Here is a 21,506-nt window from a genome sequence, read left to right as displayed (position 1 = left end):
TAGTATTGTGTATCTAGGGGAGGGTTTAGTATTGTGTATCTAGTCCAGGGAGGGTTTAGTATTGTGTATCTAGTCCAGGGAGGGTTTAGTATTGTGTATCTAGGGGAGGGTTTAGTATTGTGTATCCAGGGAGGGTTTAGTATTGTGTATCTTGGGGAGGGTTTAGTATTGTGTATCTAGTCTAGGGAGGGTTTAGTATTGTGTATCTAGTCTAGGGAGGGTTTAGTATTGTGTATCTAGTCTAGGGAGGGTTTAGTATTGTGTATCTAGGGAGGGTTTAGTATTGTGTATCTAGTCTAGGGAGGGTTTAGTATTGTGTATCTAGTCTAGGGAGGGTTTAGTATTGTGTATCTAGTCTAGGGAGGGTTTAGTATTGTGTATCTAGGGAGGGTTTAGTATTGTGTATCTAGTCCAGGGAGGGTTTAGTATTGTGTATCTAGTCCAGGGAGGGTTTAGTATTGTGTATCTAGGGGAGGGTTTAGTATTGTGTATCCAGGGGAGGGTTTAGTATTGTGTATCTATTCTAGGGAGGGTTTAGTATTGTGTATCTATTCTAGGGGAGGGTTTAGTATTGTGTATCTATTCTAGGGGAGGGTTTAGTATTGTGTATCTAGTCTAGGGAGGGTTTAGTATTGTGTATCTAGGGAGGGTTTAGTATTGTGTATCTAGTCCAGGGAGGGTTTAGTATTGTGTATCTAGGGGAGGGTTTAGTATTGTGTATCTAGGGAGGGTTTAGTATTGTGTATCTAGTCCAGGGAGGGTTTAGTATTGTGTATCTAGTCCAGGGAGGGTTTAGTATTGTGTATCCAGGGAGGGTTTAGTATTGTGTATCCAGGGGAGGGTTTAGTATTGTGTATCTAGTCTAGGGGAGGGTTTAGTATTGTGTATCTAGTCTAGGGGAGGGTTTAGTATTGTGTATCTAGTCTAGGGAGGGTTTAGTATTGTGTATCTAGTCTAGGGGAGGGTTTAGTATTGTGTATCTAGGGGAGGGTTTAGTATTGTGTATCTAGTCCAGGGGAGGGTTTAGTATTGTGTATCTAGTCCAGGGAGGGTTTAGTATTGTGTATCTAGTCTAGGGAGGGTTTAGTATTGTGTATCTAGGGGAGGGTTTAGTATTGTGTATCTAGTCCAGGGAGGGTTTAGTATTGTGTATCTAGTCCAGGAAAGGGTTTAGTATTGTGTATCTAGTCCAGGGGAGGGTTTAGTATTGTGTATCTAGTCCAGGGAGGGTTTAATATTGTGTATCTAGTCTAGGGGAGGGTTTAGTATTGTGTATCTAGTCTAGGGAGGGTTTAGTATTGTGTATCTAGGGAGGGTTTAGTATTGTGTATCTAGTCCAGGGGAGGGTTTAGTATTGTGTATCTAGTCCAGGAAAGGGTTTAGTATTGTGTATCTAGTCCAGGGGAGGGTTTAGTATTGTGTATCTAGTCTAGGGAAGGGTTTAGTATTTTGTATCTAGTCCAGGGGAGGGTTTAGTATGGTGTATCCAGGGGAGGGTTTAGTATTGTGTATCAAGTCTAGGGGAGGGTTTAGTATTGTGTATACAGGGAGGGTTTAGTATTGTGTATCTAGGGGAGGGTTTAGTATTGTGTATCTAGTCTAGGGAGGGTTTAGTATTGTGTATCTAGGGGAGGGTTTAGTATTGTGTATCCAGGGAGGGTTTAGTATTGTGTATCCAGGGGAGGGTTTAGTATTGTGTATCTAGGGAGGGTTTAGTATTGTGTATCGAGGGAGGGTTTAGTATTGTGTATCCAGGGGAGGGTTTAGTATTGTGTATCCAGGGGAGGGTTTAGTATTGTGTATCTAGGGAGGGTTTAGTATTGTGTATCTAGGGGAGGGTTTAGTATTGTGTATCTAGGGGAGGGTTTAGTATTGTGTATCTAGGGGAGGGTTTAGTATTGTGTATCTAGTCTAGGGGAGGGTTTAGTATTGTGTATCTAGTCTAGGGGAGGGTTTAGTATTGTGTATCTAGTCCAGGGAGGGTTTAGTATTGTGTATCTAGGGGAGGGTTTAGTATTGTGTATCTAGGGGAGGGTTTAGTATTGTGTATCCAGGGGAGGGTTTAGTATTGTGTATCTAGGGGAGGGTTTAGTATTGTGTATCTAGGGGAGGGTTTAGTATTGTGTATCTAGGGGAGGGTTTAGTATTGTGTATCTAGGGGAGGGTTTAGTATTGTGTATCTAGGGAGGGTTTAGTATTGTGTATCTAGGGGAGGGTTTAGTATTGTGTATCCAGGGAGGGTTTAGTATTGTGTATCCAGGGGAGGGTTTAGTATTGTGTATCTAGGGAGGGTTTAGTATTGTGTATCCTAGGGGAGGGTTTAGTATTGTGTATCTAGGGGAGGGTTTAGTATTGTGTATCTAGTCTAGGGAGGGTTTAGTATTGTGTATCCTAGGGGAGGGTTTAGTATTGTGTATCTAGGGGAGGGTTTAGTATTGTGTATCTAGGGAGGGTTTAGGGAGGGTTTAGTATTGTGTATCTAGTCTAGGGAGGGTTTAGTATTGTGTATCTAGTCTAGGGGAGGGTTTAGTATTGTGTATCCAGGGAGGGTTTAGTATTGTGTATCTAGTCTAGGGAGGGTTTAGTATTGTGTATCTAGTCAGGGGAGGGTTTAGTATTGTGTATCTAGGGAGGGTTTAGTAGGGGAGGGTTTAGTATTGTGTATCTAGGGGAGGGTTTAGTATTGTGTATCTAGGGGAGGGTTTAGTATTGTGTATCTAGGGAGGGTTTAGTATTGTGTATCTAGTCTAGGGAGGGTTTAGTATTGTGTATCTAGGGAGGGTTTAGTATTGTGTATCTAGGGAGGGTTTAGTATTGTGTATCTAGTCTAGGGAGGGTTTAGTATTGTGTATCTAGTCTAGGGGAGGGTTTAGTATTGTGTATCTAGGGGAGGGTTTAGTATTGTGTATCTAGGGGAGGGTTTAGTATTGTGTATCTAGGGAGGGTTTAGTATTGTGTATCTAGTCCAGGGGAGGGTTTAGTATTGTGTATCTAGCCAGGGAGGGTTTAGTATTGTGTATCTAGGGGAGGGTTTAGTATTGTGTATCTAGGGGAGGGTTTAGTATTGTGTATCTAGGGGAGGGTTTAGTATTGTGTATCTAGGGGAGGGTTTAGTATTGTGTCTATCTAGGGGAGGGTTTAGTATTGTGTATCTAGGGGAGGGTTTAGTATTGTGTATCTAGTCTAGGGAGGGTTTAGTATTGTGTATCTTGGGGGGAGGGTTTAGTATTGTGTATCTAGTCTAGGGAGGGTTTAGTATTGTGTATCTAGGGGAGGGTTTAGTATTGTGTATCCAGGGAGAGTATTGTGTATCCAGGTTTAGTATTGTGTATCTAGGGGAGGGTTTAGTATTGTGTATCGAGGGGAGGGTTTAGTATTGTGTATCTAGGGGAGGGTTTAGTATTGTGTATCCAGGGGAGGGTTTAGTATTGTGTATCTAGGGGAGGGTTTAGTATTGTGTATCTAGGGAGGGTTTAGTATTGTGTATCTAGGGGAGGGTTTAGTATTGTGTATCTAGGGGAGGGTTTAGTATTGTGTATCTAGGGGAGGGTTTAGTATTGTGTATCCAGGGAGGGTTTAGTATTGTGTATCTAGGGAGGGTTTAGTATTGTGTATCTAGTCTAGGGAGGGTTTAGTATTGTGTATCTAGTCTAGGGGAGGGTTTAGTATTGTGTATCTAGGGGAGGGTTTAGTATTGTGTATCTAGTCTAGGGGAGGGTTTAGTATTGTGTATCTAGTCTAGGGAGGGTTTAGTATTGTGTATCTAGGGGGTTTAGTATTGTGTATCTAGGGGAGGGTTTAGTATTGTGTATCTAGGGGAGGGTTTAGTATTGTGTATCTAGGGGAGGGTTTAGTATTGTGTATCTAGGGGAGGGTTTAGTATTGTGTATCTAGTCTAGGGAGGGTTTAGTATTGTGTATCTAGTCAGGGGGGGTTTAGGGGGGAGGGTTAGTATTGTGTATCTTTAGTAGGGGAGGGTTTAGTATTGTGTATCTAGGGGAGGGTTTAGTATTGTGTATCTAGGGGAGGGTTTAGTATTGTGTATCTAGGGGAGGGTTTAGTATTGTGTATCTAGGGGAGGGTTTAGTATTGTGTATCTGGAGGGTTTAGTATTGTGTATCTAGGGGAGGGTTTAGTATTGTGTATCTAGTCCAGGGAGGGTTTAGTATTGTGTATCTAGTCCCAGGGAGGGTTTAGTATTGTGTATCCAGGGAGGGTTTAGTATTGTGTATCTAGGGGAGGGTTTAGTATTGTGTATCTAGTCTAGGGGAGGGTTTAGTATTGTGTATCTAGTCTAGGGAGGGTTTAGTATTGTGTATCTAGTCTAGGGGAGGGTTTAGTATTGTGTATCTAGGGAGGGTTTAGTATTGTGTATCTAGGGGAGGGTTTAGTATTGTGTATCTAGTCAGGGAGGGTTTAGTATTGTGTATCTAGGGGAGGGTTTAGTATTGTGTATCTAGGGGAGGGTTTAGTATTGTGTATCCAGGGAGGGTTTAGTATTGTGTATCTAGGGGAGGGTTTAGTATTGTGTATCTAGGGGAGGGTTTAGTATTGTGTATCTAGGGAGGGTTTAGTATTGTGTATCTAGGGGAGGGTTTAGTATTGTGTATCTAGGGAGGGTTTAGTATTGTGTATCTAGTCTAGGGAGGGTTTAGTATTGTGTATCTAGTCTAGGGGAGGGTTTAGTATTGTGTATCTAGTCTAGGGAGGGTTTAGTATTGTGTATCTAGGGAGGGTTTAGTATTGTGTATCTAGGGAGGGTTTAGTATTGTGTATCCAGGGGGAGGGTTTAGTATTGTGTATCTAGGGGAGGGTTTAGTATTGTGTATCTAGGGAGGGTTTAGTATTGTGTATCTAGTTTAGTATTGTGTATCTAGGGAGGGTTTAGTATTGTGTATCTAGGGGAGGGTTTAGTATTGTGTATCCAGGGGAGGGTTTAGTATTGTGTATCTAGGGGAGGGTTTAGTATTGTGTATCCAGGGGAGGGTTTAGTATTGTGTATCTAGGGAGGGTTTAGTATTGTGTATCTAGGGGAGGGTTTAGTATTGTGTATCTAGGGAGGGTTTAGTATTGTGTATCTAGGGGAGGGTTTAGTATTGTGTATCTAGTCTAGGGGAGGGTTTAGTATTGTGTATCTAGTCTAGGGGAGGGTTTAGTATTGTGTATCTAGGGGAGGGTTTAGTATTGTGTATCTAGGGGAGGGTTTAGTATTGTGTATCTAGTCTAGGGAGGGTTTAGTATTGTGTATCTAGGGGAGGGTTTAGTATTGTGTATCTAGGGGAGGGTTTAGTATTGTTTAGTATCTAGTCTAGGGGAGGGTTTAGTATTGTGTATCTAGTCTAGGGGAGGGTTTAGTATTGTGTATCTAGGGAGGGTTTAGTATTGTGTATCTAGGGAGGGTTTAGTATTGTGTATCTAGTTTAGGGGAGGGTTTAGTATTGTGTATCTAGTCTAGGGAGGGTTTAGTATTGTGTATCTAGGGGAGGGTTTAGTATTGTGTATCTAGGGGAGGGTTTAGTATTGTGTATCTAGGGAGGGTTTAGTATTGTGTATCTAGGGGGAGGGTTTAGTATTGTGTATCTAGGGAGGGTTTAGTATTGTGTATCTAGGGGAGGGTTTAGTATTGTGTATCTAGTCTAGGGGAGGGTTTAGTATTGTGTATCTAGTCTAGGGAGGGTTTAGTATTGTGTATCTAGGGAGGGTTTAGTATTGTGTATCTAGGGGGGAAGGGTTTAGTATTGTGTATCTAGGGGAGGGTTTAGTATTGTGTATCTAGGGGAGGGTTTAGTATTGTGTATCTAGGGGAGGGTTTAGTATTGTGTATCTAGGGGAGGGTTTAGTATTGTGTATCTAGTCTAGGGAGGGTTTAGTATTGTGTATCTAGTCTAGGGAGGGTTTAGTATTGTGTATCTAGTCTAGGGGAGGGTTTAGTATTGTGTATCTAGGGGAGGGTTTAGTATTGTGTATCTAGGGAGGGTTTAGTATTGTGTATCTAGGGGAGGGTTTAGTATTGTGTATCTAGGGAGGGTTTAGTATTGTGTATCTAGGGGAGGGTTTAGTATTGTGTATCTAGGGGAGGGTTTAGTATTGTGTATCTAGGGAGGGTTTAGTATTGTGTATCTAGGGGAGGGTTTAGTATTGTGTATCTAGGGGAGGGTTTAGTATTGTGTATCTAGGGGAGGGTTTAGTATTGTGTATCTAGTCTAGGGGAGGGTTTAGTATTGTGTATCTAGGGGAGGGTTTAGTATTGTGTATCTAGGGGAGGGTTTAGTATTGTGTATCTAGTCTAGGGGAGGGTTTAGTATTGTGTATCTAGTCTAGGGGAGGGTTTAGTATGGTGTATCCAGTCTAGGGGAGGGTTTAGTATTGTGTATCTAGGGGAGGGTTTAGTATTGTGTATCTAGGGGAGGGTTTAGTATTGTGTATCTAGTCTAGGGAGGGTTTAGTATTGTGTATCTAGGGGAGGGTTTAGTATTGTGTATCTAGGGAGGGTTTAGTATTGTGTATCTAGGGGAGGGTTTAGTATTGTGTATCTAGGGGAGGGTTTAGTATTGTGTATCTAGTATCTAGGGAGGGTTTAGTATTGTGTATCTAGGGGAGGGTTTAGTATTGTGTATCTAGGGAGGGTTTAGTATTGTGTATCTAGGGGAGGGTTTAGTATTGTGTATCTAGTCTAGGGAGGGTTTAGTATTGTGTATCTAGGGGGAGGGTTTAGTATTGTGTATCTAGGGGAGGGTTTAGTATTGTGTATCTAGGGGAGGGTTTAGTATTGTGTATCTAGGGGAGGGTTTAGTATTGTGTATCTAGGGGAGGGTTTAGTATTGTGTATCTAGGGGAGGGTTTAGTATTGTGTATCTCTAGGGGAGGGTTTAGTATTGTGTATCTAGGGGAGGGTTTAGTATTGTGTATATCTAGGGGAGGGTTTAGTATTGTGTATCTAGGGAGGGTTTAGTATTGTGTATCTAGGGGAGGGTTTAGTATTGTGTATCTAGGGGAGGGTTTAGTATTGTGTATCTAGGGGAGGGTTTAGTATTGTGTATCCAGGGGAGGGTTTAGTATGGTGTATCTAGGGAGGGTTTAGTATTGTGTATCTAGGGAGGGTTTAGTATTGTGTATCTAGGGGGAGGGTTTAGTATTGTGTATCTAGGGGAGGGTTTAGTATTGTGTATCTAGGGGAGGGTTTAGTATTGTGTATCTAGGGGAGGGTTTAGTATTGTGTATCTAGGGGAGGGTTTAGTATTGTCTATCTAGGGGAGGGTTTAGTATTGTGTATCTAGGGGAGGGTTTAGTATTGTGTATCTAGGGGAGGGTTTAGTATTGTGTATCTAGGGGGAGGGTTTAGTATTGTGTATCTAGGGGAGGTTTAGTATTGTGTATCTAGGGGAGGGTTTAGTATTGTGTATCCAGGGAGGGTTTAGTATTGTGTATCCAGGGGAGGGTTTAGTATTGTGTATCCAGGGGAGGGTTTAGTATTGTGTATCCAGGGGAGGGTTTAGTATTGTGTATCTATCTAGGGAGGGTTTAGTATTGTGTATCTAGGGGAGGGTTTAGTATTGTGTATCTAGTCTAGGGAGGGTTTAGTATTGTGTATCTAGGGGAGGGTTTAGTATTGTGTATCTAGGGGAGGGTTTAGTATTGTGTATCAAGTCTAGGGGAGGGTTTAGTATTGTGTATACAGGGGAGGGTTTAGTATTGTGTATCTAGTCTAGGGAAGGGTTTAGTATTTTGTATCTAGTCCAGGGGAGGGTTTAGTATGGTGTATCCAGGGGAGGGTTTAGTATTGTGTATCTAGGGGAGGGTTTAGTATTGTGTATCTAGTCTAGTGGAGGGTTTAGTATTGTGTATCTAGTCTAGGGAGGGTTTAGTATTGTGTATCTAGTCTAGGGAGGGTTTAGTATTGTGTATCTAGTCTAGGGGAGGGTTTAGTATTGTGTATCTAGTCTAGGGGAGGGTTTAGTATTGTGTATCTAGGGAGGGTTTAGTATTGGTATCTAGGGGAGGGTTTAGTATTGTGTATCTAGGGAGGGTTTAGTATTGTGTATCTAGGGGAGGGTTTAGTATTGTGTATCTAGGGGGAGGGTTTAGTATTGTGTATCTAGGGGAGGGTTTAGTATTGTGTATCTAGGGAGGGTTTAGTATTGTGTATCTAGGGAGGGTTTAGTATTGTGTATCTAGGGAGGGTTTAGTATTGTGTATCTAGGGAGGGTTTAGTATTGTGTATCTAGGGGAGGGTTTAGTATTGTGTATCTAGGGAGGGTTTAGTATTGTGTATCTAGGGAGGGTTTAGTATTGTGTATCTAGGGAGGGTTTAGTATTGTGTATCCAGGGAGGGTTTAGTATTGTGTATCTAGGGGAGGTTTAGTATTGTGTATCTAGGGGAGGGTTTAGTATTGTGTATCCAGGGGAGGGTTTAGTATTGTGTATCTAGGGGAGGGTTTAGTATTGTGTATCTAGGGAGGGTTTAGTATTGTGTATCTAGGGAGGGTTTAGTATTGTGTATCTAGTCTAGGGAGGGTTTAGTATTGTGTATCTAGTCTAGGGGAGGGTTTAGTATTGTGTATCTAGTCAGGGAGGGTTTAGTATTGTGTATCTAGGGAGGGTTTAGTATTGTCTAGGGAGGGTTTAGTATTGTGTATCTAGGGGAGGGTTTAGTATTGTGTATCTAGTCTAGGGAGGGTTTAGTATTGTGTATCTAGTCTAGGGAGGGTTTAGTATTGTGTATCTAGTAGGGTTTAGTATTGTGTATCTAGGGGAGGGTTTAGTATTGTGTATCTAGTCTAGGGAGGGTTTAGTATTGTGTATCTAGGGTTTAGTATTGTGTATCTAGGGAGGGTTTAGTATTGTGTATCTAGGGGAGGGTTTAGTATTGTGTATCTAGTCCAGGGAGGGTTTAGTATTGTGTATCTAGGGAGAGGTTTAGTATTGTGTATCTAGGGAGGGTTTAGTATTGTGTATCTAGGGGAGGGTTTAGTATTGTGTATCTAGGGAGGGTTTAGTATTGTGTATCTAGGGGAGGGTTTAGTATTGTGTATCTAGGGAGGGTTTAGTATTGTGTATCTAGTCCAGGGAGGTTTAGTATTGTGTATCTAGGGAGGGTTTAGTATTGTGTATCTAGGGAGGGTTTAGTATTGTGTATCTAGGGAGGGTTTAGTATTAACCCACTGTATCTAGGGAGGGTTTAGTATTGTGTATCTAGGGGAGGGTTTAGTATTGTGTATCTAGGGGGGGTTTAGTATTGGGTTTAGTATTGTGTATCTAGGGAGGGAGGGTTTAGTATTGTGTATCTAGGGGAGGGTTTAGTATTGTGTATCTAGGGGGAGGGTTTAGTATTGTGTATCTAGTCCAGGGAGGGTTTAGTATTGTGTATCCAGGGGAGGGGGAGGGTTTAGTATTGTGTATCTAGGGGGAGGGTTTAGTATTGTGTATCTAGGGAGGGTTTAGTATTGTGTATCTAGGGGAGGGTTTAGTATTGTGTATCTAGGGAGGGTTTAGTATTGTGTATCTAGTCTAGGGAGGGTTTAGTATTGTGTATCTAGTCTAGGGAGGGTTTAGTATTGTGTATCTAGGGGAGGGTTTAGTATTGTGTATCTAGTCTAGGGGAGGGTTTAGTATTGTGTATCCAGGGGAGGGTTTAGTATTGTGTATCCAGGGGAGGGTTTAGTATTGTGTATCCAGGGGAGGGTTTAGTATTGTGTATCCAGGGGAGGGTTTAGTATTGTGTATCCAGGGAGGGTTTAGTATTGTGTATCTAGGGAGGGTTTAGTATTGTGTATCTAGTCTAGGGGAGGGTTTAGTATTGTGTATCCAGGGAGGGTTTAGTATTGTGTATCTAGGGAGGGTTTAGTATTGTGTATCTAGGGGAGGGTTTAGTATTGTGTATCTAGGGGAGGGTTTAGTATTGTGTCTATCTAGGGAGGGTTTAGTATTGTGTATCTAGGGGAGGGTTTAGTATTGTGTATCCAGGGGAGGGTTTAGTATTGTGTATCCAGGGGAGGGTTTAGTATTGTGTATCCAGGGGAGGGTTTAGTATTGTGTATCTAGGGGAGGGTTTAGTATTGTGTATCCAGGGGAGGGTTTAGTATTGTGTATCTAGGGGAGGGTTTAGTATTGTGTATCTAGGGGAGGGTTTAGTATTGTGTATCTAGTCTAGGGGAGGGTTTAGTATTGTGTATCTAGGGGAGGGTTTAGTATTGTGTATCTAGGGGAGGGTTTAGTATTGTGTATCAAGTCTAGGGGAGGGTTTAGTATTGTGTATCCAGGGGAGGGTTTAGTATTGTGTATCTAGTCTAGGGAAGGGTTTAGTATTGTGTATCTAGTCAGGGAGGGTTTAGTATTGTGTATCCAGGGAGGGTTTAGTATTGTGTATCTAGGGAGGGTTTAGTATTGTGTATCTAGTCTAGGGAGGGTTTAGTATTGTGTATCTAGTCAGGGGAGGGTTTAGTATTGTGTATCTAGGGAGGGTTTAGTATTGTGTATCTAGTCTAGGGAGGGTTTAGTATTGTGTATCTAGTCCAGGGAGGGTTTAGTATTGTGTATCTAGGGGAGGGTTTAGTATGGTGTATCCAGGGAGGGTTTAGTATTGTGTATCTAGGGGGGGTTTAGTATTGTGTATCTAGTCTAGGGAGGGTTTAGTATTGTGTATCTAGTCTAGGGGAGGGTTTAGTATTGTGTATCCAGGGAGGGTTTAGTATTGTGTATCTAGGGGAGGGTTTAGTATTGTGTATCTAGTCTAGGGAGGGTTTAGTATTGTGTATCCAGGGGAGGGTTTAGTATTGTGTATCTAGGGGAGGGTTTAGTATTGTGTATCTAGGGGAGGGTTTAGTATTGTGTATCTAGGGGAGGGTTTAGTATTGTGTATCCAGGGGAGGGTTTAGTATTGTGTATCTAGGGAGGGTTTAGTATTGTGTATCTAGGGGAGGGTTTAGTATTGTGTATCTAGGGAGGGTTTAGTATTGTGTATCTAGTCTAGGGAGGTTTAGTATTGTGTATCTAGTCTAGGGAGGGTTTAGTATTGTGTATCTAGTCTAGGGGAGGGTTTAGTATTGTGTATCTAGTCTAGGGGAGGGTTTAGTATTGTGTATCTAGTCCAGGGGAGGGTTTAGTATTGTGTATCTAGGGGAGGGTTTAGTATGGTGTATCCAGGGGAGGGTTTAGTATTGTGTATCTAGGGGAGGGTTTAGTATTGTGTATCTAGTCTAGGGGAGGGTTTAGTATTGTGTATCTAGTCTAGGGGAGGGTTTAGTATGGTGTATCCAGGGGAAGTTTTAGTATTGTGTATCTAGGGGAGGGTTTAGTATTGTGTATCTAGTCTAGGGGAGGGTTTAGTATTGTGTATCCAGGGGAGGGTTTAGTATTGTGTATCTAGGGGAGGGTTTAATATTGTGTATCTAGGGGAGGGTTTAGTATTGTGTATCTAGGGGAGGGTTTAGTATTGTGTATCCAGGGAGGGTTTAGTATTGTGTATCCAGGGAGGGTTTAGTATTGTGTATCCAGGGGAGGGTTTAGTATTGTGTAGCTAGGGAGGGTTTAGTATTGTGTATCTAGGGGAGGGTTTAGTATTGTGTATCTAGGGAGGGTTTAGTATTGTGTATCTAGTCCAGGGGAGGTTTAGTATTGTGTATCTAGGGGAGGGTTTAGTATTGTGGGGAGGGTTTAGTATGGTGTATCCAGGGGAGGTTTAGTATTGTTGTATCAAGGGAGGGCCCCTGAACAGGCAGTTAACCCACTGTATCTAGGGAGGGTTTAGTATTGTGTATCTAGGGGAGGGTTTAGTATTGTGTATCTAGTCTAGGGAGGGTTTAGTATTGGTATCTAGGGAGGGTTTAGTATTGTGTATCTAGTCTAGGGGAGGGTTTAGTATTGTGTATCTAGTCCAGGGAGGGTTTAGTATTGTGTATCTAGCCCAGGGAGGGTTTAGTATTGTGTATCTAGGTATTGTGTATCTAGTCCAGGGGAGGGTTTAGTATTGTGTATCTAGCCCAGGGAGGGTTTAGTATTGTGTATCTAGCCCAGGGAGGGTTTAGTATTGTGTATCTAGGGGGGAGGGTTTAGTATTGTGTATCCAGGGAGGGTTTAGTATTGTGTATCCAGGGGAGGGTTTAGTATTGTGTATCTAGGGGAGGGTTTAGTATTGTGTATCTAGTCCAGGGGAGGGTTTAGTATTGTGTATCCAGGGGAGGGTTTAGTATTGTGTATCTAGGGGAGGGTTTAGTATTGTGTATCTAGGGAGGGTTTAGTATTGTGTATCTAGTCTAGGGGAGGGTTTAGTATTGTGTATCTAGTCTAGGGAGGGTTTAGTATTGTGTATCTAGGGGAGGTTTAGTATTGTGTATCAGTCTAGGGGAGGGTTTAGTATTGTGTATCTAGGGAGGGTTTAGTATTGTGTATCTAGGGGAGGGTTTAGTATTGTGTATCCAGGGAGGGTTTAGTATTGTGTATCCAGGGGAGGGTTTAGTATTGTGTATCCAGGGAGGGTTTAGTATTGTGTATCTAGGGGAGGGTTTAGTATTGTGTATCTATCTAGGGGAGGGTTTAGTATTGTGTATCTAGGGGAGGGTTTAGTATTGTGTATCTAGTCTAGGGAGGGTTTAGTATTGTGTATCTAGTCTAGGGAGGGTTTAGTATTGTGTATCCAGGGGAGGGTTTAGTATTGTGTATCTAGGGAGGGTTTAGTATTGTGTATCTAGGGGAGGGTTTAGTATTGTGTATCTAGCCAGGGAGGGTTTAGTATTGTGTATCCAGGGGAGGGTTTAGTATTGTGTATCCAGGGAGGGTTTAGTATTGTGTATCTAGGGGAGGGTTTAGTATTGTGTATCTAGTCTAGGGAGGGTTTAGTATTGTGTATCTAGTCTAGGGAGGGTTTAGTATTGTGTATCTAGGGAGGGTTTAGTATTGTGTATCTAGTCTAGGGAGGGTTTAGTATTGTGTATCTAGGGGAGGGTTTAGTATTGTGTATCTAGGGGAGGGTTTAGTATTGTGTATCCAGGGGAGGGTTTAGTATTGTGTATCCAGGGGAGGGTTTAGTATTGTGTATCCAGGGAGGGTTTAGTATTGTGTATCTAGGGAGGGTTTAGTATTGTGTATCTATCTAGGGGAGGGTTTAGTATTGTGTATCTAGGGGAGGGTTTAGTATTGTGTATCTAGTCTAGGGAGGGTTTAGTATTGTTTATCTAGTCTAGGGAGGGTTTAGTATTGTGTATCTAGGGGAGGGTTTAGTATTGTGTATCTAGGGGAGGGTTTAGTATTGTGTATCTAGGGGAGGGTTTAGTATTGTGTATCTAGTCCAGGGAGGGTTTAGTATTGTGTATCCAGGGAGGGTTTAGTATTGTGTATCCAGGGGAGGGTTTAGTATTGTGTATCTAGGGGAGGGTTTAGTATTGTGTATCTAGTCTAGGGAGGGTTTAGTATTGTGTATCTAGTCTAGGGAGGGTTTAGTATTGTGTATCTAGGGGAGGGTTTAGTATTGTGTATCTAGTCTAGGGAGGGTTTAGTATTGTGTATCTAGGGAGGGTTTAGTATTGTGTATCTAGTCTAGGAGGGTTTAGTATTGTGTATCTAGGGAGGGTTTAGTATTGTGTATCCAGGGGAGGGTTTAGTATTGTGTATCTAGGGGAGGGTTTAGTATTGTGTATCTAGGGAGGGTTTAGTATTGTGTATCTATCTAGGGGAGGGTTTAGTATTGTGTATCTAGTCTAGGGGAGGGTTTAGTATTGTTTATCTAGTCTAGGGGAGGGTTTAGTATTGTGTATCTAGTCTAGGGAGGGTTTAGTATTGTGTATCTAGGGGAGGGTTTAGTATTGTGTATCTAGTCCAGGGGAGGGTTTAGTATTGTGTATCTAGTCTAGGGAGGGTTTAGTATTGTGTATCTAGGGGAGGGTTTAGTATTGTGTATCTAGGGGGAGGGTTTAGTATTGTGTATCTAGGGAGGGTTTAGTATTGTGTATCTAGTCCAGGGAGGGTTTAGTATTGTGTATCTAGGGAGGGTTTAGTATTGTGTATCTAGTCCAGGGGAGGGTTTAGTATTGTGTATCTAGTCCAGGGGAGGGTTTAGTATTGTGTATCTAGGGGAGGGTTTAGTATTGTGTATCCAGGGGAGGGTTTAGTATTGTGTATCTTGGGGAAGGTTTAGTATTGTGTATCTAGTCTAGGGGAGGGTTTAGTATTGTGTATCTATTCTAGGGAGGGTTTAGTATTGTGTATCTAGTCCAGGGAGGGTTTAGTATTGTGTATCTAGGGAGGGTTTAGTATTGTGTATCTATTCTAGGGGAGGGTTTAGTATTGTGTATCTATTCTAGGGGAGGGTTTAGTATTGTGTATCTAGGGGAGGGTTTAGTATTGTGTATCTAGTCCAGGGGAGGGTTTAGTATTGTGTATCTAGGGGAGGGTTTAGTATTGTGTATCTAGTCCAGGGGAGGGTTTAGTATTGTGTATCTAGGGGAGGGTTTAGTATTGTGTATCCAGGGGAGGGTTTAGTATTGTGTATCTTGGGGAAGGTTTAGTATTGTGTATCTAGTCTAGGGGAGGGTTTAGTATTGTGTATCTAGTCTAGGGGAGGGTTTAGTATTGTGTATCTAGTCTAGGGGAGGGTTTAGTATTGTGTATCTAGTCCAGGGGAGGGTTTAGTATTGTGTATCTAGTCCAGGGGAGGGTTTAGTATTGTGTATCTAGTCCAGGGGAGGGTTTAGTATTGTGTATCTAGGGGAGGGTTTAGTATTGTGTATCTATTCTAGGGGAGGGTTTAGTATTGTGTATCTATTCTAGGGGAGGGTTTAGTATTGTGTACCTAGGGGGGTTTAGTATTGTGTATCTAGGGGAGGGTTTAGTATTGTGTATCTAGTCCAGGGAGGGTTTAGTATTGTGTATCTAGGGAGGGTTTAGTATTGTGTATCTAGGGAGGGTTTAGTATTGTGTATCTAGTCCAGGGGAGGGTTTAGTATTGTGTATCTAGTCCAGGGGAGGGTTTAGTATTGTGTATCCAGGGGAGGGTTTAGTATTGTGTATCTAGGGGAGGGTTTAGTATTGTGTATCTAGTCTAGGGGAGGGTTTAGTATTGTGTATCTAGTCTAGGGGAGGGTTTAGTATTGTGTATCTAGGGGAGGGTTTAGTATTGTGTATCTAGTCCAGGGGAGGGTTTAGTATTGTGTATCTAGTCCAGGAGAGGGTTTAGTATTGTGTATCTAGTCCAGGAAAGGGTTTAGTATTGTGTATCTAGTCCAGGGGAGGGTTTAGTATTGTGTATCTAGTCCAGGGGAGGGTTTAATATTGTGTATCTAGTCTAGGGGAGGGTTTAGTATTGTGTATCTAGTCCGGGGGAGGGTTTAGTATTGTGTATCTAGTCTAGGGGAGGGTTTAGTATTGTGTATCTAGTCTAGGGGAGGGTTTAGTATTGTGTATCTAGTCCAGGAAAGGGTTTAGTATTGTGTATCTAGTCCAGGGGAGGGTTTAGTATTGTGTATCTAGTCCAGGAAAGGGTTTAGTATTGTGTATCTAGTCCAGGGGAGGGTTTAGTATTCAGTATCCATATCTGTGAAAGACGTGACTGAACCATATAGGGATATCATTGGTTCATTTTTTTTTTTACACCCAAGGAGACAAAACATTAACTTTGCTTGATTAAGAGATTCACTTGATGTACAATAGAATGCTCATTCAGCTTTTAGGGAAACACTTGTGACTTTCTCTCATTGGGTTACACCACAGAAGAAGAATAGCCAGTAGTTAGAGCTGCAATATGTCACTTTTGGGGGACCTGGCCAACTTCACATAGAAATGCACTTTCTAGATTTGTCATTCTCCTTGAAAGCAAGTCTGAGGTAGATCTGTGCTATGTGTTATAGATCTGTCATTCTCCTTGAAAGCAAGCCTGAGGTAGATCTGTTCTATGTGTTATAGGTCTGTCATTCTCCTTGAAAGCAAGCCTTAGGTAGATCTGTTCTATGTGTTATAGATCTGTCATTCTCCTTGAAAGCAAGCCTGAGGTAGATCTGTTCTATGTGTTATAGATCTATCATTCTCCTTGAAAGCAAGCCTGAGGTAGATCTGTTCTATGTGCTCCATTTCTATGCTTCCTGTTAAGTTGAGTTTGTGCTGTATTTTACTTTAGTACACTAAACACCTGAACATACAATATGCTGGGTTCCTGAAAATATATTTCACCGTTATTCTTTACTCTGTCTGGGGTGGAAAGGTAGGGGGGGTGGAAAGGTAGGTCCTACTCTGTCTGGGGTGGAAAGGTAGGACTACTCTGTCTGGGGTGGAAAGGTAGGGGGGGTGGAAAGGTAGGTCCTACTCTGTCTGGGGTGGAAAGGTAGGTCCTACTCTGTCTGGGGTGGAAAGGTAGGTCCTACTCTGTCTGGGGTGGAAAGGTAGGTCCTACTCTGTCTGGGGTGGAAAGGTAGGGGGGTGGAAAGGTAGGCCTACTCTGTCTGGGGTGGAAAGGTAGGTCCTACTCTGTCTGGGGTGGAAAGGTAGGGCGGGTGGAAAGGTAGGCCTACTCTGTCTGGGGTGGAAAGGTAGGCCCTACTCTGTCTGGGGTGGAAAGGTAGGCCTACTCTGTCTGGGGTGGAAAGGTAGGTCCTACTCTGTCTGGGGTGGAAAGGTAGGTCTACTCTGTCTGGGGTGGAAAGGTAGGGCCTACTCTGTCTGGGGTGGAAAGGTAGGCCTACTCTGTCTGGGGTGGAAAGGTAGGCCTACTCTGTGTGGGGTGGAAAGGTGACCCTACTCTGTCTGGGGTGGAAAGGTAGGCCTACCTTTTGAAAGTACCATCAGATTCCAAATGAAGTCTCATATTGAATCATTTGCAAACAGGAACAGTTTAGTTGCAAAGAAGACACGGATTTGGTATTGGAGAAATATGATGAACACCTTTCCCCCAGACGAGCCTCAATGCCATACAACACTCCTTCCGTGGCCTCCAACTGCTCTTAAACGCAAGTAAAACTAAATGCACGCTCTTCAACCAATCGCAGCCCCACCTGCTCGCCCGTCCAGCATCACTACTCTGGACGGTTCTGACTTATGACTTAGAATATGTGGACAACTACAAATACATGGGTGTCTGGTTAGACTGTAAACTCTCCTTTCAGACTCACATTAAGCATCTCCAATCCAAAATTAAATCTAGAATCGGCTTCCTACCTCGCAACAAAGACTCCTTCACTCATGCTGCTAAACATACCCTCGTAAAACTGACGATCCTACCGATCCTCAATTTCGGCGATGTCATTTACAAAATAGCCCCCAACACTCTACTCAGCAAATTGCATGCAGTCTATCACAGTGCCATCCGTTTTGTCACCAAAGCCCCATATACTACCCACCATTGCGACCTGTATGCTCTCGTTGGCTGGCCCTCGCTACATATTCGTCGCCAGACCCACTGGCTCCAGGTCATCGATAAGTCCAGGCTAGGTAAAGCCCCGCCTTATCTCAGTTCACTGGTCACGATGGCAACACCCACCCGTAGCACGCGCTCCAGCAGGTGTATCTCACTGATCATCCCCAAAGCCAACACCCCCTTTAGCCACCTTTCCTTCCAGTTCTCTGCTGCCAATGACTGGAACGAATTGCAAAAATCAACTTAAGTTGGACACTTATCTCCCTCACTAACTTTAAGCATCAGAGAGCAGCTGTCAGAGCAGCTCACTGATCGCTGCACCTGTACATAGCCCATCTGTAAATAGCCCATCCAACTACCTCATCCCCTTATTGTTTTGATTTACTCTTTTGCACACCAGTATCACTACTTGCACATCATCTGCCCATCTATCACTCCAGTGTTAATTTGCTAAATTGTAATTAATTCACTACTACTGCCTATTATTGCCTTACCTCCTCATGCCATTTACACACACTGTATATAGATTTTTCTATTGTGTTATTGATTCTGTTTGTTTGTTTATGTGTAACTCTGTGTTGTTGTATGTGTCTAACTGCTTTTCTTTATCTTGGCCAGGTCACAATTGTAAATGAGAACTTGTTCTCAACTGGCCTACCTGGTTAAATCAAAATGTATAAAAATGAATTCACAATAATGTGAATATATAGTTTCTGGTTTGTGTGAAATGGTTATGAATAATATAAAACCAGCACCAAGGTGAATTGGTTTAGTCTTGACTCTTGGTTGACAGTGTTGGGGGATGGGTAATGTAGTCTTGACTCTTGGTTGACAGTGTTGGGGGATGGGTAATGTAGTCTTGACTCTTGGTGGACAGTGTTGGGGGATGGGTAATGTAGTCTTGACTCTTGGGGGATGGACAGTGTTGGGGGATGGGTAATGTAGTCTTGACTCTTGGTGGACAGTGTTGGGGGATGGGTAATGTAGTCTTGACTCAGTGTTGGTTGACAGTGTTGGGGGATGGGTAATGTAGTCTTGACTCTTGGTTGACAGTGTTGGGGGATGGGTAATGACAGTGTTGGGGGGGATGGGTAATGTAGTCTTGACTCTTGGTTGACAGTGTTGGGGGATGGGTAATGTAGTCTTGACTCTTGGTTGACAGTGTTGGGGGATGGGTAATGTAGTCTTGACTCTTGGTTGTGGTTGGGGGATGGGTAATGTAGTCAGTGTTGTTGGGGGATGGGTAATGTAGTCTTGACTTGGTGGACAGTGTTGGGGGATGGGTAATGTAGTCTTGAGTGTGTTGGGGGATGGGTAATGTAGTCTTGACTCTTGGTTGACAGTAGTCTTGACTCTTGGTGGACAGTGTTGGGGGATGGGTAATGACTCTAGTCAGTGTTGATGGGTAATGTAGTCTTGACTTGGTTGACAGTGTTGGGGGATGGGTAATGTAGTCTTGACTCTTGGTTGACAGTGTTGGGGGATGGGTAATGTAGTCTTGACTCTTGGTTGACAGTGTTGGGGGATGGGTAATGTAGTCTTGACTCAGTTGGTGGGTGACAGTGTTGGGGGATGGGTAATGTAGTCTTGACAGTGTTGGGGGATTGGTGGGGGACAGTGTTGACTCTTGGGTGTTGGGGGATGGGTAATGTAGTCTTGACTCTTGGTTGACAGTGTTGGGGGATGGGTAATGTAGTCTTGACTCTTGGTTGACAGTGTTGGGGGATGGGTAATGTAGTCTTGACTCTTGGTTGACAGTGTTGGGGGATGGGTAATGTAGTCTTGACTCTTGGTTGACAGTGTTGGGGGATGGGTAATGTAGTCTTGACTCTTGGTTGACAGTGTTGGGGGATGGGTAATGTAGTCTTGACTCTTGGTTGACAGTGTTGGGGGATGGGTAATGTAGTCTTGACTCTTGGTTGACAGTGTTGGGGGATGGGTAATGTAGTCTTGACTCTTGGTTGACAGTGTTGGGGGATGGGTAATGTAGTCTTGACTCTTGGTTGACAGTGTTGGGGGATGGGTAATGTAGTCTTGACTCTTGGTTGACAGTGTTGGGGGATGGGTAATGTTGGGGGAGTCTTGACTCTTGGTTGACAGTGTTGGGGGATGGGTAATGTAGTCTTGACTCTTGGTTGACAGTGTTGGGGGATGGGTTGGGGAATGTAGTCTTGACTCTTGGTGGACAGTGTTGGGGGATGGGTAATGTAGTCTTGACTCTTGGTTGACAGTGTTGGGGGATGGGTAATGTAGTCTTGACTCTTGGTGGACAGTGTTGGGGGATGGGTAATGTAGTCTTGACTCTTGGTTGACAGTGTTGGGGGATGGGTAATGTAGTCTTGACTCTTGGTTGACAGTGTTGGGGGATGGGTAATGTAGTCTTGACTCTTGGTGGACAGTGTTGACTCTTGGGGGGATGGGTAATGTATGGGTAATGTAGTCTTGACTCTTGGTTGACAGTGTTGGGGGATGGGTAATGTAGTCTTGACTCTTGGTTGACAGTGTTGGGGGATGGGTAATGTAGTCTTGACTCTTGGTTGACAGTGTTGGGGGATGGGTAATGTAGTCTTGACTCTTGGTTGACAGTGTTGGGGGATGGGTAATGTAGTCTTGACTCTTGGTGGACAGTGTTGGGGGATGGGTAATGTAGTCTTGACTCTTGGTTGACAGTGTTGGGGGATGGGTAATGTAGTCTTGACTCTTGGTTGACAGTGTTGGGGGATGGGTAATGTAGTCTTGACTCTTGGTTGACAGTGTTGGGGGATGGGTAATGTATCTGATGGTCAGTGTTGGGGATGGGTGCCAAATCAACACATTTGTTGACAGTGTTGGGGAATATGTAAAATACTCTTGGTGGACGTGTTGGGGGATGGGTAATGTATTGATGCTCGAGAAATTTTGCATGAAATGTTTATAAAATGCTATTTTTCTTCCTCGGACCTGCAGATAAGATGATCGATTCATACCATGTTTTTACTATAAGTGAGATCTTTCCAGCCCTACTCCTGTCCACGGTGGTCTGTGAACCCACAACCATCTGGCCCAGAGCGCTGTCAACAACCCTCCATTGCCATGTAATGCTGACAGGCCGAAGAACAGCGTCTAAAAGTGCATATTTAAGGCTCGACGTAGGTGTGACTTTCTTTTTACAACAAAATTGGTCCACTACAATGCTTAAACCACATCGTGAGACCACTTTTGAGGTCTGAGAAAAATACAACACGTTTAGAGTATTGGGTGTAGTTACACTTTAATTCCAAACCAGCAAGAGACCGTTATTTGACTAGCTATGCGCTTCTGTAGCGCTCGTGTGAGTTTCCAAAACAAATGGCCACTAGATTGATGCAAATAATCCTGATCTCATTCGGCCAGGTAGGCTACTTTGTATAGTAGTGCACTATATAGGGAATAGGGCTCTGGTCTACAGTAGGAAGTTTCTCTGTTATTCACTTTGTTTAAATTATTATTATGGGTTTAGTGGAGCGTCACTTTTTTTTTTTCAAACGTTCGAGTGTTTAGTTCAAATATAATTTTCTGAATGGAGGGCTATGCATTTTCAAGGTCCGATTTCATCCATGTAACTTTATACTTGATTATAACAATATCATGTCAATATAATGAATGTATTTACTATATTATACGCTAAAAGAAAATAGACAAGTTACAAATATGAGTGGCGATAGAGCTGATCCAGTCAGCTGGTATAATCACCTGGTAGACAGAGGAAGTAGTATTTAATATGAAATAATAGATACAGAATCAAACTTACCACAGTTCTATTTGCGGCTAAAAAGGCAAAGTAGAGTAGAGAGAAAACAGTCTTCGTATCCATGGTTTCCTGTGTGGATTTAAATACAATATAAACTTGCCATTTGCCTGGTTTAGCCGACTTTCTATATCACTTGAAACGTTACACCAGAGAAACAAGCATCATGAGTCGTCCCCGCTCCCAAAATCAACTATCATGTGATGTTCACGTTGCTTTGCCTCTCTGCTGGGTCCTAAACACCGCCTTTGCTCCTGCTCCGGTGGCATACTTTACCACGTTATAAATCCAGCATGCCTACTCACCTGACGATGAAAATGTTCATTGAAATTCCGATGGATTAGGATTACATTTTTATTGTATATAATTAATTACATTTCACAGATATTTTTCATACATTGATTT

At 42.9% G+C, this 21,506-nt stretch overlaps 1 protein-coding gene across 1 annotated transcript in view; it reads right to left on the bottom strand.

The window, feature by feature from the left end:
• Positions 1-21,284, bottom strand: part of glb1l (galactosidase, beta 1-like) — an 81,649-nt gene extending 60,365 nt beyond the window's left edge. Inside the window, 1 exon segment of the mRNA XM_065019729.1 lies at positions 21,105-21,284. Coding sequence (XP_064875801.1) covers positions 21,105-21,167 — 63 coding nt within the window. The 5' untranslated portion in view covers positions 21,168-21,284.
• Positions 21,285-21,506: the final 222 nt, after the last annotated feature.

This window comes from Oncorhynchus nerka, linkage group LG1, assembly GCF_034236695.1.
Source record: "Oncorhynchus nerka isolate Pitt River linkage group LG1, Oner_Uvic_2.0, whole genome shotgun sequence".
In the NCBI taxonomy this organism is placed as follows: Eukaryota; Metazoa; Chordata; class Actinopteri; order Salmoniformes; family Salmonidae; genus Oncorhynchus; species Oncorhynchus nerka.
This window is presented reverse-complemented; position numbering and strand designations above follow the sequence as displayed.